Here is an 18,129-nt window from a genome sequence, read left to right on the forward strand (position 1 = left end):
ATCACAGGGATGTTGTAGCCATATGTGTGTTGATGCCTGTCGTATCACACTGGTGAACATCATAGGAATTAGGAATATAATGATTTTGTCTTCATATCAGGTTTAAATAATAAATAAAGCAGGAGGCTGTAGTGTAAATACATAAGTATGCTAGGAGGTTGTACATTGAACAATGGAGTAACTGGCACTGAATGAGTGACTGGCAGTCATTAATAGCCCACTCCTGCTGGGCACAGAATTAGGTACAACTCAGAAAAGCAACAGGATGCTGGAGAGCTGTTTCCATTTTCTTTGGGTTCCTTTCACCTTACAGGAGTTTAGGTACGTGATTTTTTTTTTTTTTTTTTTTTTTTTATGATTATATTCATAAATGTGTGAATGATTGACCTTCATAATTTTAAAATATTTTTGGCAAATTTGTGTGGAATGGCCCATCATTTTTTACTTCAGACATCTATTTCTTATTCTGCTGCTGTTTTGTTTTGAATAGTCTCAGATTCCTGTGTGAAGCTATTTGTCTGCTTTTCAAGAAAGTCTTCTAAATTGCTGCATATCTAAATCCTCTGGGACGAGAGGATTTAATATGAAATTAATTGAAATAATATGAAATATGAAATATTTTATGAAAATTAGATATGAAAATTCAACACTCAATAAAAGCACTTGTTTATAGCATAAGACATATAATTTCCATCAACCTTCTGAAAACTTCTCGGGGTGCCCTACACAGGGACAGGAGCTGGAATTGATGATCCTGATGGGTCCCTTCCATCTTCTATGATTCAGGTTCCATAGAAAGCAGAAATTACATTCAGTTGAGGTACTGTTCACAGTGTGTGTGCTCTCCTTCCTCTGACTGGACCTGACATATCCAGTCATCACCTATTAGAACACTGCAAGAGGTGAGATTAATTTTTTTTAAATTCTTTCTGATTGCTGCTGAGTGTTAGAGCAGGAAAACTGACTGAATTCCTCTTCTTTTGCATATAACATTCGAAATAAATATGAAGATACTTACTTTAAGTAAGAAGAAATGGAGAAGTGGATTGGAATGGAAATCAGAATAGACAGGAGCAGGATAGGATAGAGATGTATTAGAAAGGGAGAGCCAGAGTGATTTATAAATGCTTGAACATATTTTTGTTCACAGGCTAGAAATGAATAGGGACTCGAATCTGTAGGAAAAATGGTGGGATAAACATCCTTCCTGGTTTTTACCTTCATTCATATTCACACAGAAGGTATAAGCTTGTTATTGTTGCTCTCAGAACTAGTGAAGATCTCTTCTCTTGCAGAGAACTGTAAGCAAAGCAAGATAGTTCTGTTAATGGTTCTTTTTGACCTGTTAATGCAATTTTTGTTTTTTGAACATGCAAGAAATTTCACGGAAGCCTAAATTAGAAGAATGTAAAATTTCAAAGTGGGTTAAAGTTGCCTTTCCAGCCCCAGACAGCCTTTTTTTGTATAATGAATTACAGTCTTTTGATTATGTTATCATATGCTACTTTTATGTGACATCATGGAGAGATAAACACTGGTTTATGGGAAGCTAGAGCCCATGCTGAGTAAAGCTGTTGTTTCTAGGGCCCTCTGTAGGGTGTTCTGATTTTAGCAATTGCAAAGTGCAATGTGTGAAGCAGGGAAACTAATGTTTTTCTTGCAAAATCAAGATCATGTGCTGCCCAAGTGGAGAGTGCACCTGGGAATGTAATAGAAAAGATTTAAAAATTATGCACATAAGGTTTTATTACAAACACATTTTTCATACAAGGCTGTGTGTCAGTTGACTAGATGTAAGATTGTCCTCTTTCTTGAGGATGAAAAGATAATATTTCATGCTTAGAAAAGCATGTAAATATATTGAAAAAAAAATCCCCTACTGCCAAAAATTAAAATTAAGTATGAAGGTGCTCAGAGAGAGAGAGTGTTTGTCTGTTGCCATAGTGTAATAGAAAGGACTGCTCTGCTAGGACCATGAATAAAACTGGAAATCTGGGTAATTAATTGCACTTGCCATCAGTGCAAGGTGGAGCTGTTTGTCATTTTTGAAAAATACACTTTGCATGCTTGGGTATGTCCAGCAAATTGTAAAGGACATCACGTTGCTGTATAGAAAGGCTGATCATGAACAGAAATTTAATTTATGTGGGCACAGAAGAGGCTCCTTCCTTAGTCCCAAGGGCAGATTTAACAGGTGTAATAGTCTTTTAATGACTGCCTGCTGTGGGCTTTTATAATGGGTCATTCACTGGTTGGAGTTTTTAATGGCCATGTTCTATCTCAAAAATTGTATTGTTATCACTGAAGTTTATTTTTCAGGTTTTCCTCTTGATCTTCCTGCATTCAGTGGTGTTCTTCTGAAAGCTATCCTGATGTTTCCTAAAATGGAAACATGTTTCAGACCCTGTGGAAAAGCTTGAATAGCAGCTCATCAGGGTGAAAATAAGTTAATAAGACTCCTGTAGCAATAACTCTGTAGTACTGCAGCTGATGATTTTTCTCCTCAAATAGGCCAAGAAGGGCTATTTTTCATCATTTTATAGGTATAGAGCTAAGGCACAGATTGCCAGAATTGTCCAAGGTGATACAAAAAGTTGCTTCATAGAGCTTTTATAAATTAGATGATCCTTAACAAATAATGCATTTTCTGTGAGTGGCTGATTTTTTTCACTGTTAAAAATCAAATCAAGTTTGTGGTATTTATTAAGACAAGGTATGAAGTTCAATTTTACTAGAGAAAATAACGAGTTTTCAAAGAAATTTTCCGCCTGCTCCTCAATCACAAAATAATGGGTGATTTTCTATAAATCTCAAAATAGAAAGGACAGAATTTTAGGGAAAATGAGGATGGAGACTTGTACTGTGAAAGGGAATATTAGCTGAATTTTCAGGTAGGATTTTCCTTAAAATAGGACAGTGATATTTCCATCATATTTAAGAGCAGTTATCATGAGATAGATAATAATTTCCAGCTCTGAATATCATAATATACTGACAACAGAAGGTGATTTTGCATCCTACTTATAATCTAAATCAGGTCTTCTAGATGTCAAAATAAGACTGTTCATTTTTAATGAAGGGAACAAGCCAGTTACTGATATAGTAATGTGAGGGAGTTGGGTTATTTGGTGGGTGCTCAGGAAAAATGTAGTTTCAAAGAAAGTGAATGCTCACTTTGCAAATGGTGACATACCCAATACCTTTGCTAGAGACAACAGACACTTCTGCATTGAAAGATGTCTTTCACATGTACATATGAAGTCACAGAAAGGCAGAGGTTGCATCACTATGAGCAGATTGTCCTGCATCCCAGTATGCAAAAGAGTGGCAAAAAGCTGTATTCTAGGCTGTAGGTTTTACCTGGTAGCTGCAGTGAAAAGTAACAGCAGTGAAAAGAAACCTGTCACATCTAATGAACAGTGAAAATGAAAGCCATGGAGATCTCAGTCCTAAGTCTAGAAAGGGTCCTGGTCATCACTGGAACTGCTGTGAGATAGCTGAGAAAAGAGAAAGCTATTAGAGTAACACCAAGACCAACAAACTTGACAAAGTGAGGGCAACAGCAGGCCTGAAAGATACTTGTCTCCAGCCAGCAGCCAGAATTCCTGATAGGACACTCTTGTGAAGACCAGCATGCTTCAAGAAGTAAGAAGCTGAAATTCTATGAAACAGGATGGTTTAACAACCAAATAAAGCAGATAAAAATGATTTAGTGCACGAAAAGTCAGTATTTATTAGTTCATGTTTCTCATCTCTTTCTACCTTTCATCTTTTATGTACTTAAATTGTATCTTCATGCTTGGTGAAACACTGCCAGATTTCATCAGCACCATTTTGCTTTCCATTTTATTTCATTTTTCTATTTCTATCCTTCTGAAGACATATAAAATGGGATTACTTATACTCTCTGAGTTACTTCATCAGATGAGAGAGATTAAAAAGAACATTGTTTGCCCAAGAAGGTGCTTAATCCACACATTATTGTGGTTACTACGTCACTGTTAAGGATAGTTTCTTATCCTAGGAATTCTACTGAGTGCAGCACTAAGTAGATGTTGACAGAAACATCACCATAGTAGTTGATTTATTGATGGCTTCCTCTGAAATTTATATAATGTGTTATCTTCGTGCTGTTATTTAATACAGTGCCAAAATGAGGTCATAAAACCTCATGATATAAAAAATTACATCATTAGATGTTTGCTTATTTTTGCTTAATTTAAATTTAAACTTTTTTCTGCACGAACATTCTTCTTGGTAGACATGTTATGAAGAATACAAAATTATGATGACAATACTCAATATGCATAGATAATAAACATGATTTCTAGACTTTGTGAAGCGTCAGATTCAGAGAATAAAGAGAGAAGAAATAGGAACTGAATTTTCATGTAGAAATAGGAAAAATGAAAGTCTAAGCATTTTAGAATGAGAAATATAGAGCAATCTTGTGATCATGTGCAAAACTACTTTAATGGAGGAAGAGAATCTATAGTTGCTACTGCTGCTGCAAATAATGTTTTTTCATACCTGTAATTTGCATTGTGGTAAAGTTTAGAAACTACAGTTAGAGATCCTTACTCTTGGCAAACTTGGTTACAAAGTTTGAATTACAGTGGAATTTCTGAGTCAAATGCTGAACTGTCATGAGATTAAATTGTTTGAACTTGCTGTTCCCTCACATGGATGCATTTAATAACTTTAAACTGTCAATGTAACAGGATTTTTTTCCTTCCACCTCTGAAAGCTATTTCTCAGTTCAGATACATATGCTTAAAGTTACTGCTTGGGTTTTCTAGTTTTTTGTTGGGTTTTTTTTCTTTTTTTTGCTGGTCTTATACTGGAGATGAAACTTTCTAGGTTTTTTTTAGTAGCCTGACTGTTAACTGTGGCTTTTGAAAAAACAAACCACGAAAACCAACAACCAGGTTCTGTACTAAATATTTGCTTTTCTACTTGGCGTCTTTTGCCTTGCATCCCCATTAAAATTGCCACTTGATATCTTTCCCCATCTCTATGTTTTACAGGGATTTTTCTCAGCCAATGAATTTTAAAGTGAAGGCCTCTGTCTCTAAATTTTGGTCTCTATCATGTGAACTGATAACTAAAAAAATTAATGTTGATCTGCATCTTTGTATTTTTAGTGCCTTAAAGGACTTGAATGGGAAGGTGTTATGAGTTGCCTCCCTCTGAACATTATGGCCCTACAAGGTATCTCCAGTAGAATACCTAAAGCTCTAGGTTTTGGGGTTTTTTTTGTCTCTGTAGGTATTCCCCATATATCAAATAGCAATGATGACTGTCTTCCATGCAGTTCTGTTCAGGCAGTTATAAAATGTTTGAGGAATCCTTCCCCTCTAGAAAGGTGTCTGTGCTATGACACTATTAAGTCTCAACCTGCTAATCTTTTGGCTGAACACGTAGGTTGGGAAGATCCATCTATAGTAACTTCAATTGGATATTTAATCTTATGGGATTAAATATATAAATAGGATAGGATATTATATATAAATATAATAGGATAAATATCCTATTTAATGGGAAAAAACAAGCTTTTATAATTCCATCCTAAGTTCATTTTTAGCAGTTACTCCATACAGCTGCTTTTTAGAGGTAATGTCAGATTGAACCTCACTGATGAACTCAGCCTAAATAACTATTTTTGAAATAAAAAAAAGTTAGATGAGAATGCCAATTTGCATTTGCTTGAATTTGATTAATTTGGGGTTTGGCATTTAAGTGCATCAATTACAACTCATTCTTCTATCTTTCATTTCTGCTCATTCCTTTTTACCCTGAGAAGTTTAATATGAATTCTTTCTTTTCTTCTCTTTTCCAGCACTGTGCAGAGAGGAGAGCTTCTTGTGTGCCAGTGGGATCTGCATCCCAGGGAAACTGCAATGTAATGGCTACAATGACTGTGATGATTGGAGTGATGAGGTCCATTGCAGTAAGTTTCTTAAACCTTGCAGTGTTCTGCTGAAACACTGAATCCATTCAGGGAAACCTGAAAACTAAAGGCTATTGGTAAAGAATAGGAGCTTTGCATAGTATTAGTGTATATTGACACTTGGGCTCTCTCTGTTACCATTGAATGTGTTTACCTTTGCTCACTATGGCCTCAGAATGTGGTTTAGATTCTAAGCTTTATGCACAGGGCCATGTGGAAATTAGAAGTATTTTGAGTTTGGTTTTTTTTGTTGTTGTTTTGTTTTTTTAATGGACCAATATCATGCTTCAGAAGAGCAATTTTGATAATAAACTGAAGACTCTTAGTTGTATCTTTTTCTTAGTCCTTAGTGTTGATTTTACAGCAGATGCATAACCATCTCTTTAGCATGTTCCTTGGCTTCAACCCTGGATGTGTCTTATTTAAATGAGTCCCAGTATATGGTGCAGTAGAGAAGAAAAATTACTATATATGCTTAATATCTTTGTGGTAGTGTGGATCTTTAGAGCTCCCATGTGTTTTCCTGTGTTGACAAACGTCCTTGGGGTACCTGCACCTTTAGAGGAGCTGAGCAAATACAGCAGGAAAGCAATGAAAAGGAAAAAAAATTTAAAAAAGAAAGGAAAACATGAAACAATTACTAAATAAGGACTACAGCAGGACTTGATGCCACAAAAGAAAAGAGCGCTGTTCATTCAGACTTTGGAGAATGTCAGACCTGAGGTTGAGTTCTGGAGTGTGCAATTTAGGCTCACCTCAAAGATTTGTTCTTACTGGTGCTTTAAGAGCATAGACATTCCAAGACTCACAAAGCTGCTTTTAAGGAAGTTGCTGATAGATTGTATCTCAGATACTCCAGGGAATAATTGGATGGCTGCAATTTCCTCCTTGTCTCAATCTGAATGAAGCTAGAAATTACTTTTCCTTTAATAGCCTACAATTTATTTAATGGAGACTGATATAACTTTGGTTACATAAAAAGTATTAAAGCATTGCATGTTTTTATCTTTGAATTTTTCCTGTCAGTTTTAACATCAGTTTTCAATGTAAGCTAGAAAATTGAAAAATACATCTGAGGCTACAGCTCTCAAGTTTCATTAGAAATGGGAAAAAAAGGAATTAGGAATATAAGAATAAAAATGTTGCATGTCTTGGAGAAAAAAAAAAAAAAAAGCATTATAAATTTCACGAGTTAAGGTTACCTTTGAAAGAAAACCTGGTAAATGATGCAAGGTCTATAGGCAGAGGATGTCTTTTGTTAGGATACTTGGTAAGACTTGGGGGGAGGCAGTGGAGGTCAAATAAGATGTTCTTGAATTGCACAGCAGAAATAGCAAAACCAAAGGAGGACTTATTATCCTGAAAGCTTTTCTGGTAAAAGGTGCTTTATTTCCTGCAGTTCTTGCCCCTCAAATTCTTAGGTCACATAATAGAATTACAGAATAGTTTGGACTGAAAGAGACATTTAAAGGTCATCTAGTCCAACCCCTATGCAGTAAGCAGGATCATCTTCAGCTACTTGAATGTTTCCAGGGATGGGGCATCTACTACTTCTCTGAGCAACCTGTTCCAGGAGGTCAGCACTCTCATTGCAAAAAAATTCTTCTTTCTACTTAGTCTATATTAGTCCTCTTTTAGTTTAAAACCATTATCCCTTGTCCTAAAAGCAAATACACTCTTCCCCACTTGAAAAAGGTGATTCCTATCTGATGCCTGGTGCTGTGTAGACCACCCCATTAATGAAAAACCCCAAACTGTGGTGGTGACACCAGCCACAGAGCCATGTATCAGTAGACTGGGTCCATCTGTTTCTTCTGATGCCATTGTTTGCAATTGGAGGGATAGAGAAAATAGTTACTTGTGCTCCAGATTCCCTTACCAACCATCCCAAGGCACTGAAGACTCTCTTGGATTACACGTTATGGCTTCATCTCTGCTTACATGGAAGAACAGTAATGGGCAATAAATAGTACAAGGATAGTACCAGGCTAGGAAGCTTCCTCACGTTGTCCTTAACCCAGGATAGAGGGAGGCAGCAGACGTCCCTAAGAGGAGACTGTCTGGCATTTGGCCCTTTTGTTCCTTTCAGAAAGGAGTCACCTACAAATATAACCCCCATCACTTCTTCTCATGAGGTTGTCATGTTACAAGAGGTGGGCCATGCTGACCTTGGCAACATCTTTGCTGTAGATGGACCATCATCCACATCATCCACTTGACTGGCATTCCATATCCAGAACCCCATTACCTGTGATACAGAGGCACTTGGAAAGCCAAGGTAGGCAAGGAGGAGGTTTGCCTGCCACCATGAGCATGGACTTGCCTCTATTTACTCCTTTCCTTTAAGCAGGGGAGAATTCAGACTCCTCTTGATCTAGTTGTATTTTCTGGTGGTAGTTCCTGATTCTGTCTCAGGGAAGGCAAAGCATGATTCCACCACTCTATTGCTTTCTCAGCCTCCCTCATACTCCTTAACCTTTCTGCTTCCTCTCATAGTTCTGCCAGCAAGCTGGACTTATTTTATTGCTGAGTAATAACCTTAAAGTTATGGGGTTTGCACACAATGTGTTTTTTTGTTTGTTTAAGTTACAGTATTAAAGGCGGAGTATTTTGAAATGTTTGGTTTGGTTTCATTATCTTCCCTCTCAGAGTGCTGCAAAAAAGAGACATTTGGGAATCCTGATGGTTCATGTCCCCTTTTCTGATTCAGGACAAAACCATGTGTGAGGGCAGCTTTGTTCTTAACCTCATGGGATTGAAGAGTTTCTTCTTCTCTTGAGAAAGAAAACAAAACTAAGGAACCTTCACTAATGAAAAACAAGTGGCAAAAATTACTGTTAAACTTAGAGAAATGTTTTTTTCAAGTCTAGCCAATGCATGCAATGACTAGTTTGAAGAGTCTTATATTTTATACCTGTTAAGGATCATTATTTATAACTGTAGGATACAATTTTGTGACAAATTAGTAATTAAATTTATTAATTATTATTTAAATTATTTATTAATTATTATTTAAAACAATTCACCTTTAATCAAAGTATATGCTATTAAATTGAAGTGTTATCCTGTGTTTGTTCATAAGGTGTTTCAGTTCAGTTTTGAGATACTTCAGTAGGAACTTTCACACTGACTGACATTTCCACAGTAGAGAAAATATTCAGCACTCCCAAAAATATAGTTGCCATCAATTTAATTATTAAATATTTGGTAATATTTAGAAATGCTGGAGAAAGACAATAAAAATTTGAATTTTTATGCTTTGTTTCGCTTTGTATAAACTGAATTCTGAGTGCTAGTCTTACACTCTGCTTTCCTAAGTTTAATGGGACCCAGAACAACACATGGAAAAGTTGGTCCCTTCTTATTAACCCAACCCCTGTTTGTTCATAGGAATTTTTATTTAGGGTGAAATTTATTTTCAATTTTTTGTTGTTAATCTTGAGGACAGAGAGAATAGACTATATGAAACAATATAAGCAGATTTAGCTTAGAGTAAACACTATTAGTGCCTTGAAGAGGATTACTAGGTATAAACATATGACTCATTCTAGTCTAATTTCTGTTTCATTGATTGCTGGGAAGCTTTTCTCTCTGCATGAGAGAGAGTAAACAAAAGAGTGTAGATTGTTTAGGAGCAAAAATTACTACTGCTGGAGTCATGTGAAGAGACCTCCTAAGACCTTCACAATCTCTGTAAGTTGGTCAGAGCTGTGAGGAGAATCCTTTCATTACACTTCCCAATTGAGATTAAAAGGATTTTTAACTCAAATGGATAAACTGTACAGGACTGTTAAATTAAAAGTTAACCCTTGAAAAGAAAGAAGCTGTGACACAGATAATCTAAAAATGCATAAATTATCAGTGCCAAAACTTGGAACAACCAGAAGGATCACAGTGGTTAAGTTTTACATGTAATGTACCAAATTCAGCAACCTCTGTTACATCCCTCTGGCTGCACTTAAGCAGAGACTTCCCTAGAATGTGCACTGGCTTCCTCTTCTTCCTTGTGTGACTATCTCAGCCATATTTCTCTTTCACAAAAAGTGAACCAGATGAAGAACATTTTGGTAACTAAATGCAGAAGAGAATGTTGACACATGGGCAGCTGCATGAATGGGCCACTTCAGAATAGAGCATCTTTTTGAATTAAGGTCTTTACTCCTAGATGTGGCAGGATTTGTACACTGAGTCTGCAAATACCTCATTAAACATATATCTTTAAAATGTAAGACTTCTAAAATCCCCTCTGAGTGTTGGTCTGAGGAAATTCATGGTCAGAACACTCTATGCAATAGTGAAGTGATGAAAGCAGGGTGTGTATAAACAGAAACCCAAGGATTACTGCATGCAAAAGATTGATGAGGCTTTATTTGTGGTTAGTGGAGGATAGAACAGGAATTTGTATTTAATTTTATGAAAATGGGGTTTGTCCCATCATTAACATAATTTTAGTTTTTTTTGAAGGGTGCATGCAAAATGCCCATCTAATTCTGATAGAACTAATCACCCTATATGTATGTATATATATATATATATATATATATATATATACATATATATATATATTATAGCCAGTATCTAGAAAAAATGTATGTTAAGACTGTTAGATTTCCATCCAGTGAACCTTATTTTCTCACTTGGAAGCTTGTATTCTTTTGTTTGCCCAACCTGTGTGGGCCTGAGAGCTGCCATACCCTAAAGGATGCAGCTGAGAAGTATTAATGTGAACAGGAAGGGAGTATAGATGGGAATGAAATAGCAAACTTATCCAGAGGAAACAACATAGAAAAAGACAGCTTTGTTTAATTTGTTTAAGGAGAAATAGAAGCAGAGAAACTGTCAGACTTACAAACTGATCAATAAGGTTAAAGGCTGCCAGAATACTTCATGCTCTTGAGTACTCAAAGCAAGTAATGTTTGGAATTTAGGGCTCAGATGACTATTGTTTTGCTTACATGAAAAGAGAACTGAAATATTTTCATTTAGTTCTGATTTTGGTATTTACTGTTTCATGCCTTTTTTTTTTTTTCTTTCTTTTAAAGCTAAATTAACTATTGACTACAAAGCTCATGGCTTAGCCATATTATTTTACTTCAAGTCCTGAAAGATTGTGCTGTGCATTGTGCTAGAAATTCTGCTTGGACAGTAAGATGTGAAACCTGTAGAATGCATGAATACTTCTGTAGGGAGAAGGGGGAGAAATGATTCATGTTCAATTTCTGGAGCTGAGGTTGGTAAAGCATTGAGAAAGTTAGAGCACTCACTTAGGAGGTGGAACTCTTGGCTTACATTGATCTGGACAGACAGAAAACCCACTGCACCTTCTGGAACTGTACTGCACTTTCAGTGTGTAATACACTAGAAGGACATCCTTCTTTCAAAGTGGGACCACTGTGCAATATGAAAACAGAAGTCACAAGACAAGAGGGTAGAAACAAGTGGAAGCATGGTTGTGTCATTTGGTGGTTGAGCAGCTCAGCTGAGAGGAGGGGCTTGAGTTGAGCAGTCCCTGCTCTTGGATGTCTTCCTGTATGTTGTCCAGTAAAGAGCTCATGCAACATGCCCACACATCCCAGTAAGAAAGGGCACAAAGAACTTCCTTAAATTCAGTACCATGGCTTCGACAGGATGGAGGGATTCCCCACCCAGCTGTTCTGTATCCTGGGATTCTACCTGGGAAAGCCAGATGTGAAGAAGGAGCCTAGAGGAAGGCAGTGAAACTGGGTCACTCACTTCCCAGCTCTCTGTTTTGGTCCTGTGTATAACAGAGCACATTTTCCTCATGGTGTTGATCCAAAAAGCAATTGGTAGGAAAAAAATAAAAATGTCTAAAAATTCATTTTGATATTTCTTGATCTTCCTATATTAGAGTCTAATAAACCGATACACATTGAGGATTAATGCAGAGCTGTAAACTCTAGGGCATCTTGTTAATCTTGTTTTAGTCAATACAAGCCAGTGTTCGTAGTCTATATGAATGCTCCCATCTCATGTTAACATTTTACAAAAATTTGTTTGTAGACTGCAGTGATGATGTCTTTCGTTGCAACACGGGAAAATGTCTAAATTATACCTTTGTTTGTGATGGATATGATGACTGTGGAGACCTTAGCGATGAACAACACTGTGGTATGTGCACCTTTTATGCTTTTCTAGGGTCTTTTTGATAGCATTATTGCCCAAGTCAGAATTATTTAACCTTAAAGTACTAAAAGATTAATATACCCTGCTATTACGCTTTCTGGGCAAATTGAAACCAACTCACAAATCCTATATGCAGTCTGAAAAAGTTTAAAGGAGAGTTCTGGGCTAATCCAAGTTTTGAAGTTAGTGGTATTTTGAAGAAATTTTCTGATTTGAGGTTTTTTTTCCAATTATTTCTAGATGTTATGGTTGCTTTCTTGGTGACTTGGCTGAATTTAACTGAGGTTAAATCAAACCATAGGAGGTTACACACTGGTGATTCTAACTGGGGTTTTTTTTGTTTTTACACAAGATTGACAGTGAATGTGTATGTTTTGATGCTCAAATACTGTTTCTTTCAAATTCTGTTTCAGTCAACTTTGTGTGTTTTGCCTCCTTATATTTGTCTTTCTATTTACATTTATTTCTACAGGAAAAAAAAAGCAAGTTTGCCACAAAAAAGAATAATCTTCAAATGTAAATATTTGAAAATTTTGAAAGCCCTATTTATTTCCTAGTTTTGCTCCTGGTACTACACCTGAGAAAAATCAAGTGCTCTAAAATTATTGTTTAGAAGTTAAATTATTATTTCTCACTTTTTTTGCTTTCCTAAAGAAAAGCACAGAGAATTTTAAAACTACATTTTCCCCTGAGGTTTATGTTTCTTCTCCAACTTATACATACTCTAAGATCTTCTACTACCTTTTCACAATTTTGGTTGGTTTATGTTTTTTTTTTCTTCATAACAGTCTTTTAATAAAGACTTTTCTAGGCATTAATTTGGAGACTGCTCTGTATCTATGCTCTTTGTTTATTTTGGTGTAAAGTCAGCCTGCTCAACAGTGACTTTATTTGTGGAAACATTCAGGTAGAAAGAGCAAGATGAAGACTGGAACAGTTTCTTTGTAGATGAGTCTTCTGAAAAACTCTGAGTGTATGCAAAAAACCATAATTTTCATTAAGTGCCAAATATAACAGTTGAGAAACATAGTAATCTTAGTTACAAGATTAATGTAGTTTATTTTCTCTGATGGCAACTTAAAATGTTATCTAACTGAAAATTGTTCCATAAAATGGAAAGCCAGAAAATCTTTTAACATACTCAACAAATCTTAGAAACTTGTTTATTTGCAACTGGAAACAACTGTGCACCTGAGAGAAGGAATGAGTGTATATAATATGTGTAGGGAATAGAATTCAGAACATATATCGTTACCATCTGCAAAAAAATCTGCAGATACAGAAGGTCCTGTATTTTAATTTACTAAAGCACAATAGCTCATTAATGAGTAGCTTATAGGCACGGAACAATTGATCAGTAATGCAAATTATACAAAGGGTAACTTACCCTTTTTTTTGTCCTCAAATTTGCATTTTATTTAGATTGTAATCCAGTGACACATCATCAGTGTGGAGATGGGAGATGTATAACAGCTGATTGGATATGTGATGGTGACCATGACTGTATAGACAAATCAGATGAAACCAATTGCTGTAAGTTCTCTTAATCTCTAAATTAGTTTTTTCTTTCTTTAAAAATAAAAAAGTAAATTAAAGATAAGTAATACATATTACTCGTAAGGCAAAACTATAAGTTTATTTGATTTCAGAAGCTCTAACTTCACAAATGTCCCTTCTAATAGCTGCAGCAAATTAAACATTTTTTGTTGTTGAGAATTGCCAGCACTGCCTTGTGTTTCAGCTAGTTAATTACAGAATTAGCCTTTTTGTTAATTGCAGTGTTCCCTGTCAACGCGGAAGTCATGGACAATGCACACGACCAAGATGATCAAGCGAATGTCACTTTATTGCCTAGATAGCTCAGTTTATATATTCTTTCTGGCTCTTGCTCATGAATAAGCTATTTGTTGATTGGTTAGTGTATGCTGTCCATGAGCCTAAGCAATAATGCCATTGGATAAGGTCTTCTGATCACGCAAAGATTCTCTCTGCCAATATTCTTTCTTAAATCCTGCTTTCAGTCACGTATGCCCAACTTTATTCTGCTTTTTTGTGCTTGGTTTGTCAGACTTGTAACAACTTTGTTTCTTCACTACATCTTTGAGGTCTGGTGTGCTTGGAACGTCCTTGAGGTTTGCTACTTGCACAGGCCTCTGACACACAGATTCCCACAGTTCCCATTATAAAGTAATGAATTAATGTATAAAACCTCTTAATTTTGTAATTCTGAATTTGTCACAGCTTTCTGGTGTCTGTAGGTGACCTATCACACCCTGTCAGTGGCTGGATTTCTGTCTGTTTGTATGTTTGATGATGTACACTCACAAAACAATGATAGTGGAATATTGCTGAGGTTGCAAAATCAAGTCTTGGGAATTTAGCACATGTTTTAATGAGAATAGGTTCTCATAAGACATTTGCTTCTGCTGCTCTGATTCTTGATACCATTCAGGTCTTGACTTTGCAACCACTATGCTACTATTTTTCCTAAATCTAAGTATCTGATGTGAACAAATTGTGAGCAAGCAGTTTTTTAGATGGGTAAAGTTTTCTCTCAGCCTGTTGCTAATACCTGACATCTATAGTTTCTGTTCCTGTAGTTAAAGGTCAGTATAGCTGTATTGCTAGCATAGCCTACATATAATGAAAACTGTCTGGCCACCTTCAGTGCTAAGCAGTGTTTTCAGCTCCTCCTAAAATAACTTCAAGATCATAATAAAACTTCATTAACCTAAGTTAATCAGAATATTGCCTGCTTTTTTCTCTCTAGCATGTCAGAGTCAGGGTCTGGTGGAGTGCAGAAATGGGCAGTGCATTCCTAGTGCATTCCAGTGTGATGGAGATAATGACTGTAAAGATGGAAGTGATGAAGAAAACTGCAGTGAAGGTAAGGATACGTCTCATTTGTTCTGAAGTGCCTTGAGCTAAAACTGTCTGACAAATTTACTTTCTTTACCTTTCAAATAACATATGCTAAGGCAGGTTGGTGTTGGCTTTCACACATGAAATTGTAGGCAGAGTTTTTTTAGTCCATAAGAATATAAAAAGTTAAAGAAATTAGGTGATATTTAGAATAGTATTTGTTCATTTGAAATTATCAACTTTTATTTTAAATTAATTATATATTCAGCTTGTCTATAGCAATTACAAACTACTATTACAGGACTTGGTGTTGTATGGGGAGTAATTTTCTCATGGAAATGCTTTTTCAATCCGAACCTGGGAGTCAGAGAAAGATTTTTCCATAAGTAAACTATTGAGTTATTGTGACTAAATGAAATATATAGGAATGTAAGTTTTTGTGGCTACCTAATAGCTGTCTCATTATATATTGAAAGAAAAAAACCAAAACAAAAAACCAAACCCAACAAGCCAATAGGCTGTTTCCTGAGTCCTGGAACAGGGTTTTCTAAAGATTTGTGTCCTGTGGTACATTTTGAGAAGGGAAAGAGGTGTTGTCATGTTGTGATGGTTTCAGCATTTGAAAGTGTTTTTCATCTGTAGTTCTCTTGTTTCTGGTAAGGTAAATATAGGTTCAGATAGCTGCCTTTCCTTCAATGCTAGTATTGCTGTCTTTCTCTTATGATTCTTATTTTTAAGAAAGTGACAGAATTAACTTTATTTAGAAAACTCTAGTGCTGTTGGATATAGTGGTAGTAAGACAACTTGTTCAAAAATTATTAGAGTAGAACAGATTTAGCACAAGATAAATACAGTGTGATTATGTAAGCCTCATGTCATTAGAAAATAGAGTCTAGAGGAGTCTAAGTGTGTCCACTCAGTCCCTCCTGCTCATATTAAGTTCTCTGCTCCAATTTGAAATGGTCTATTCCAAAAAATAACTGAGAAGTTGAAACACAGAAATTATCATTGTTCTTTGCAATTATTGTTGGCATTGTAAAAAGATCTTGCATGAATTTTCTTCCAGTTCTGACCGTGGCAGTCTAAAAACCAAGGACCAAGTTTTGTCCTTAGTTCTGACTGTGCAGTCTCACAAAAGGCTCAGTTTTTCTTCATCTTTCCTGCCGTCCAGCCTCAGTCTTGTGAATTCCATTACCCACCGTGTGTCTTGCTGACAATGAAACTATAATTTTAATGTAAAATAGATGAGACAGAAAAATGGGCTAAATTGAAAGACCATAACTATTTAGAGCACTCTATAAGCAACCATTTCAACTTTTAAAATGCACCCAACCTAATCCTCTTAAATTTGTTTATCACTAATAAAAGAGAATTTCACTGAAAACATTGATGCATGATCTGGTCTAGAAGTAAGTGATGAGTTTTGTTTGTTTTATTGCACTGCTTTTTGCCTCTGTGCATGTTGAAGAAATGGTTAAAAAAAACTTTTTTTAGAAGGTGAACCGATACAGATTCAAGGATAGTAAGTGCAGACCAGTAGGATGGGGTGATAATGATGTAATCAATGATCTCACTGTATGCTAAAAGATGTTTCATCTTAGCATTAAACTGCAAAGCTTTTAATTATGAACATTTTACTTGTTTTTATTATTCAGTGTGCAAAGAACTCTAATATTTTATGATGTTGTGCAGAGCAGAGTTCTTCCTCTGTGTAACCAAATCCTGTCCGTCCCAAATTTGCATAAGAATACATAAGTAGAATTTGGACTTTATTTGTATTATTCCTCTTTAGTTCCTTGCAAAGTTCATGGAAAAGCCAGGCAGAGTTCTTGTTTGTAACTTTATTTTGTATTTCTTACATATGTTGTTGAGTTCAGCAACTACAGAACAATTAATGAGGTATATACACTTAATATAAAAACTTCTCTACAAATCAAACAGTTTGCATATGCCTATCAGAGGCAGTGAAGTTAAAGCTGAAGTGATCCTGAATATTTATTGTGGTGCAAACACAGTATATATGTGAAATCAGCACAGAAATGTGAGGTCAAGATGTAGTGACTTGCCACTTGGCTGTGTAGGGATACAGAGACTTTGTATAATAGTACAAGTATACACATATAGGGATTAAAAATGACCATTGGCTCACCTATATCTGAATGAGAACTGTCTCCTTCACTACATACCTTAAGGAAATTTCAGTTATTTCCATTTTGCAGTCAGATGCACCTGTAAAATCAGACAGGCAATTGCTACAGCAAAAGAAAGTACCTGTATTGCTTCAATGGATAACACAGATAAAGGGAGGTAAATCAGTTCTTGGGGACAAGGTTGTGGTCAAAGTCATTGAACCAAGATGTTTTGTCAGCACCTTCTCTATGCCCAATATGAGGATGCAATGGCTGAATGTTAACTGTTGTGGATAGTTAATACAATACAAAAAAAATTAATTGATAGTTGCAATAAACCTTTTTAAACAGGACGAGGTGATAAATCCCAAACTATTCAGTCTCTGTGTACAGAATAGTAAATTAAATCACTGTTTTTGTAGAAGTCATATTGAAGAGAGAATTTAATGTTTTGGAATGGATCTATTACCACTACAAGACAGGGAGAATAAGTATTTGTCAGAGAAATTAAATATCCAGGTATAGTGCTCATAAACTTAACAACACAGTGCTGGCTTTAGTTACTCTGAAATCCATCTTTAGGACCACAGCCTTTTGGGATTTCTTGTTGTTTGTTTTTTAACCATCCAAAGCAGCACAATAAAGCTTCAGCTCTGACAACATTTCTTCAGGATTTATTTTATTGTCTACAAAACCAATCATAAAATGAGAAGCAGATCAGCTAAAGGGCAGTGAGGAATAATTCTCGGAGGGTATTCTTGTTCAGCTAGGACCTATTGTTGCCTTTGAAATCTGGTTTACATGACTTTTCATATTTTGCCAGAGGATCATGGTAAATGGCTTTCAGAGATCCCAGTCTCATTCAGAAGCTGGGACTAAAATTCCTATATTAAGCATAGCAGTAAAGAAAATTGTCATCTGGACAGTGCTGCACACTTTGTTACAGCTCCTCCTTGCTGCACTTGAAATGCTGTAGGGTACCTGTTCAGCTATGGAGGGGCAATACTTGCAAACTCTGTATTTCCTCATTACTACACTCAGTTA

At 35.9% G+C, this 18,129-nt stretch overlaps 1 protein-coding gene across 2 annotated transcripts in view; it reads left to right on the plus strand.

Annotated features, from left to right (window-relative positions):
- Positions 1–18,129, plus strand: part of CORIN (corin, serine peptidase) — a 116,511-nt gene that overhangs the window by 64,144 nt on the left and 34,238 nt on the right. For both annotated transcript variants that reach the window (XM_071743614.1, XM_071743615.1), the window contains exons 6-9: positions 5,840–5,950; positions 11,972–12,079; positions 13,517–13,627; positions 14,865–14,981. In XM_071743614.1, coding sequence (XP_071599715.1) covers positions 5,840–5,950; positions 11,972–12,079; positions 13,517–13,627; positions 14,865–14,981 — 447 coding nt within the window. The remainder of the gene's footprint in view (positions 1–5,839; positions 5,951–11,971; positions 12,080–13,516; positions 13,628–14,864; positions 14,982–18,129) is intronic.

This window comes from Heliangelus exortis, chromosome 4 (assembly GCF_036169615.1).
Source record: "Heliangelus exortis chromosome 4, bHelExo1.hap1, whole genome shotgun sequence".
Classification (NCBI taxonomy): Eukaryota; Metazoa; Chordata; class Aves; order Apodiformes; family Trochilidae; genus Heliangelus; species Heliangelus exortis.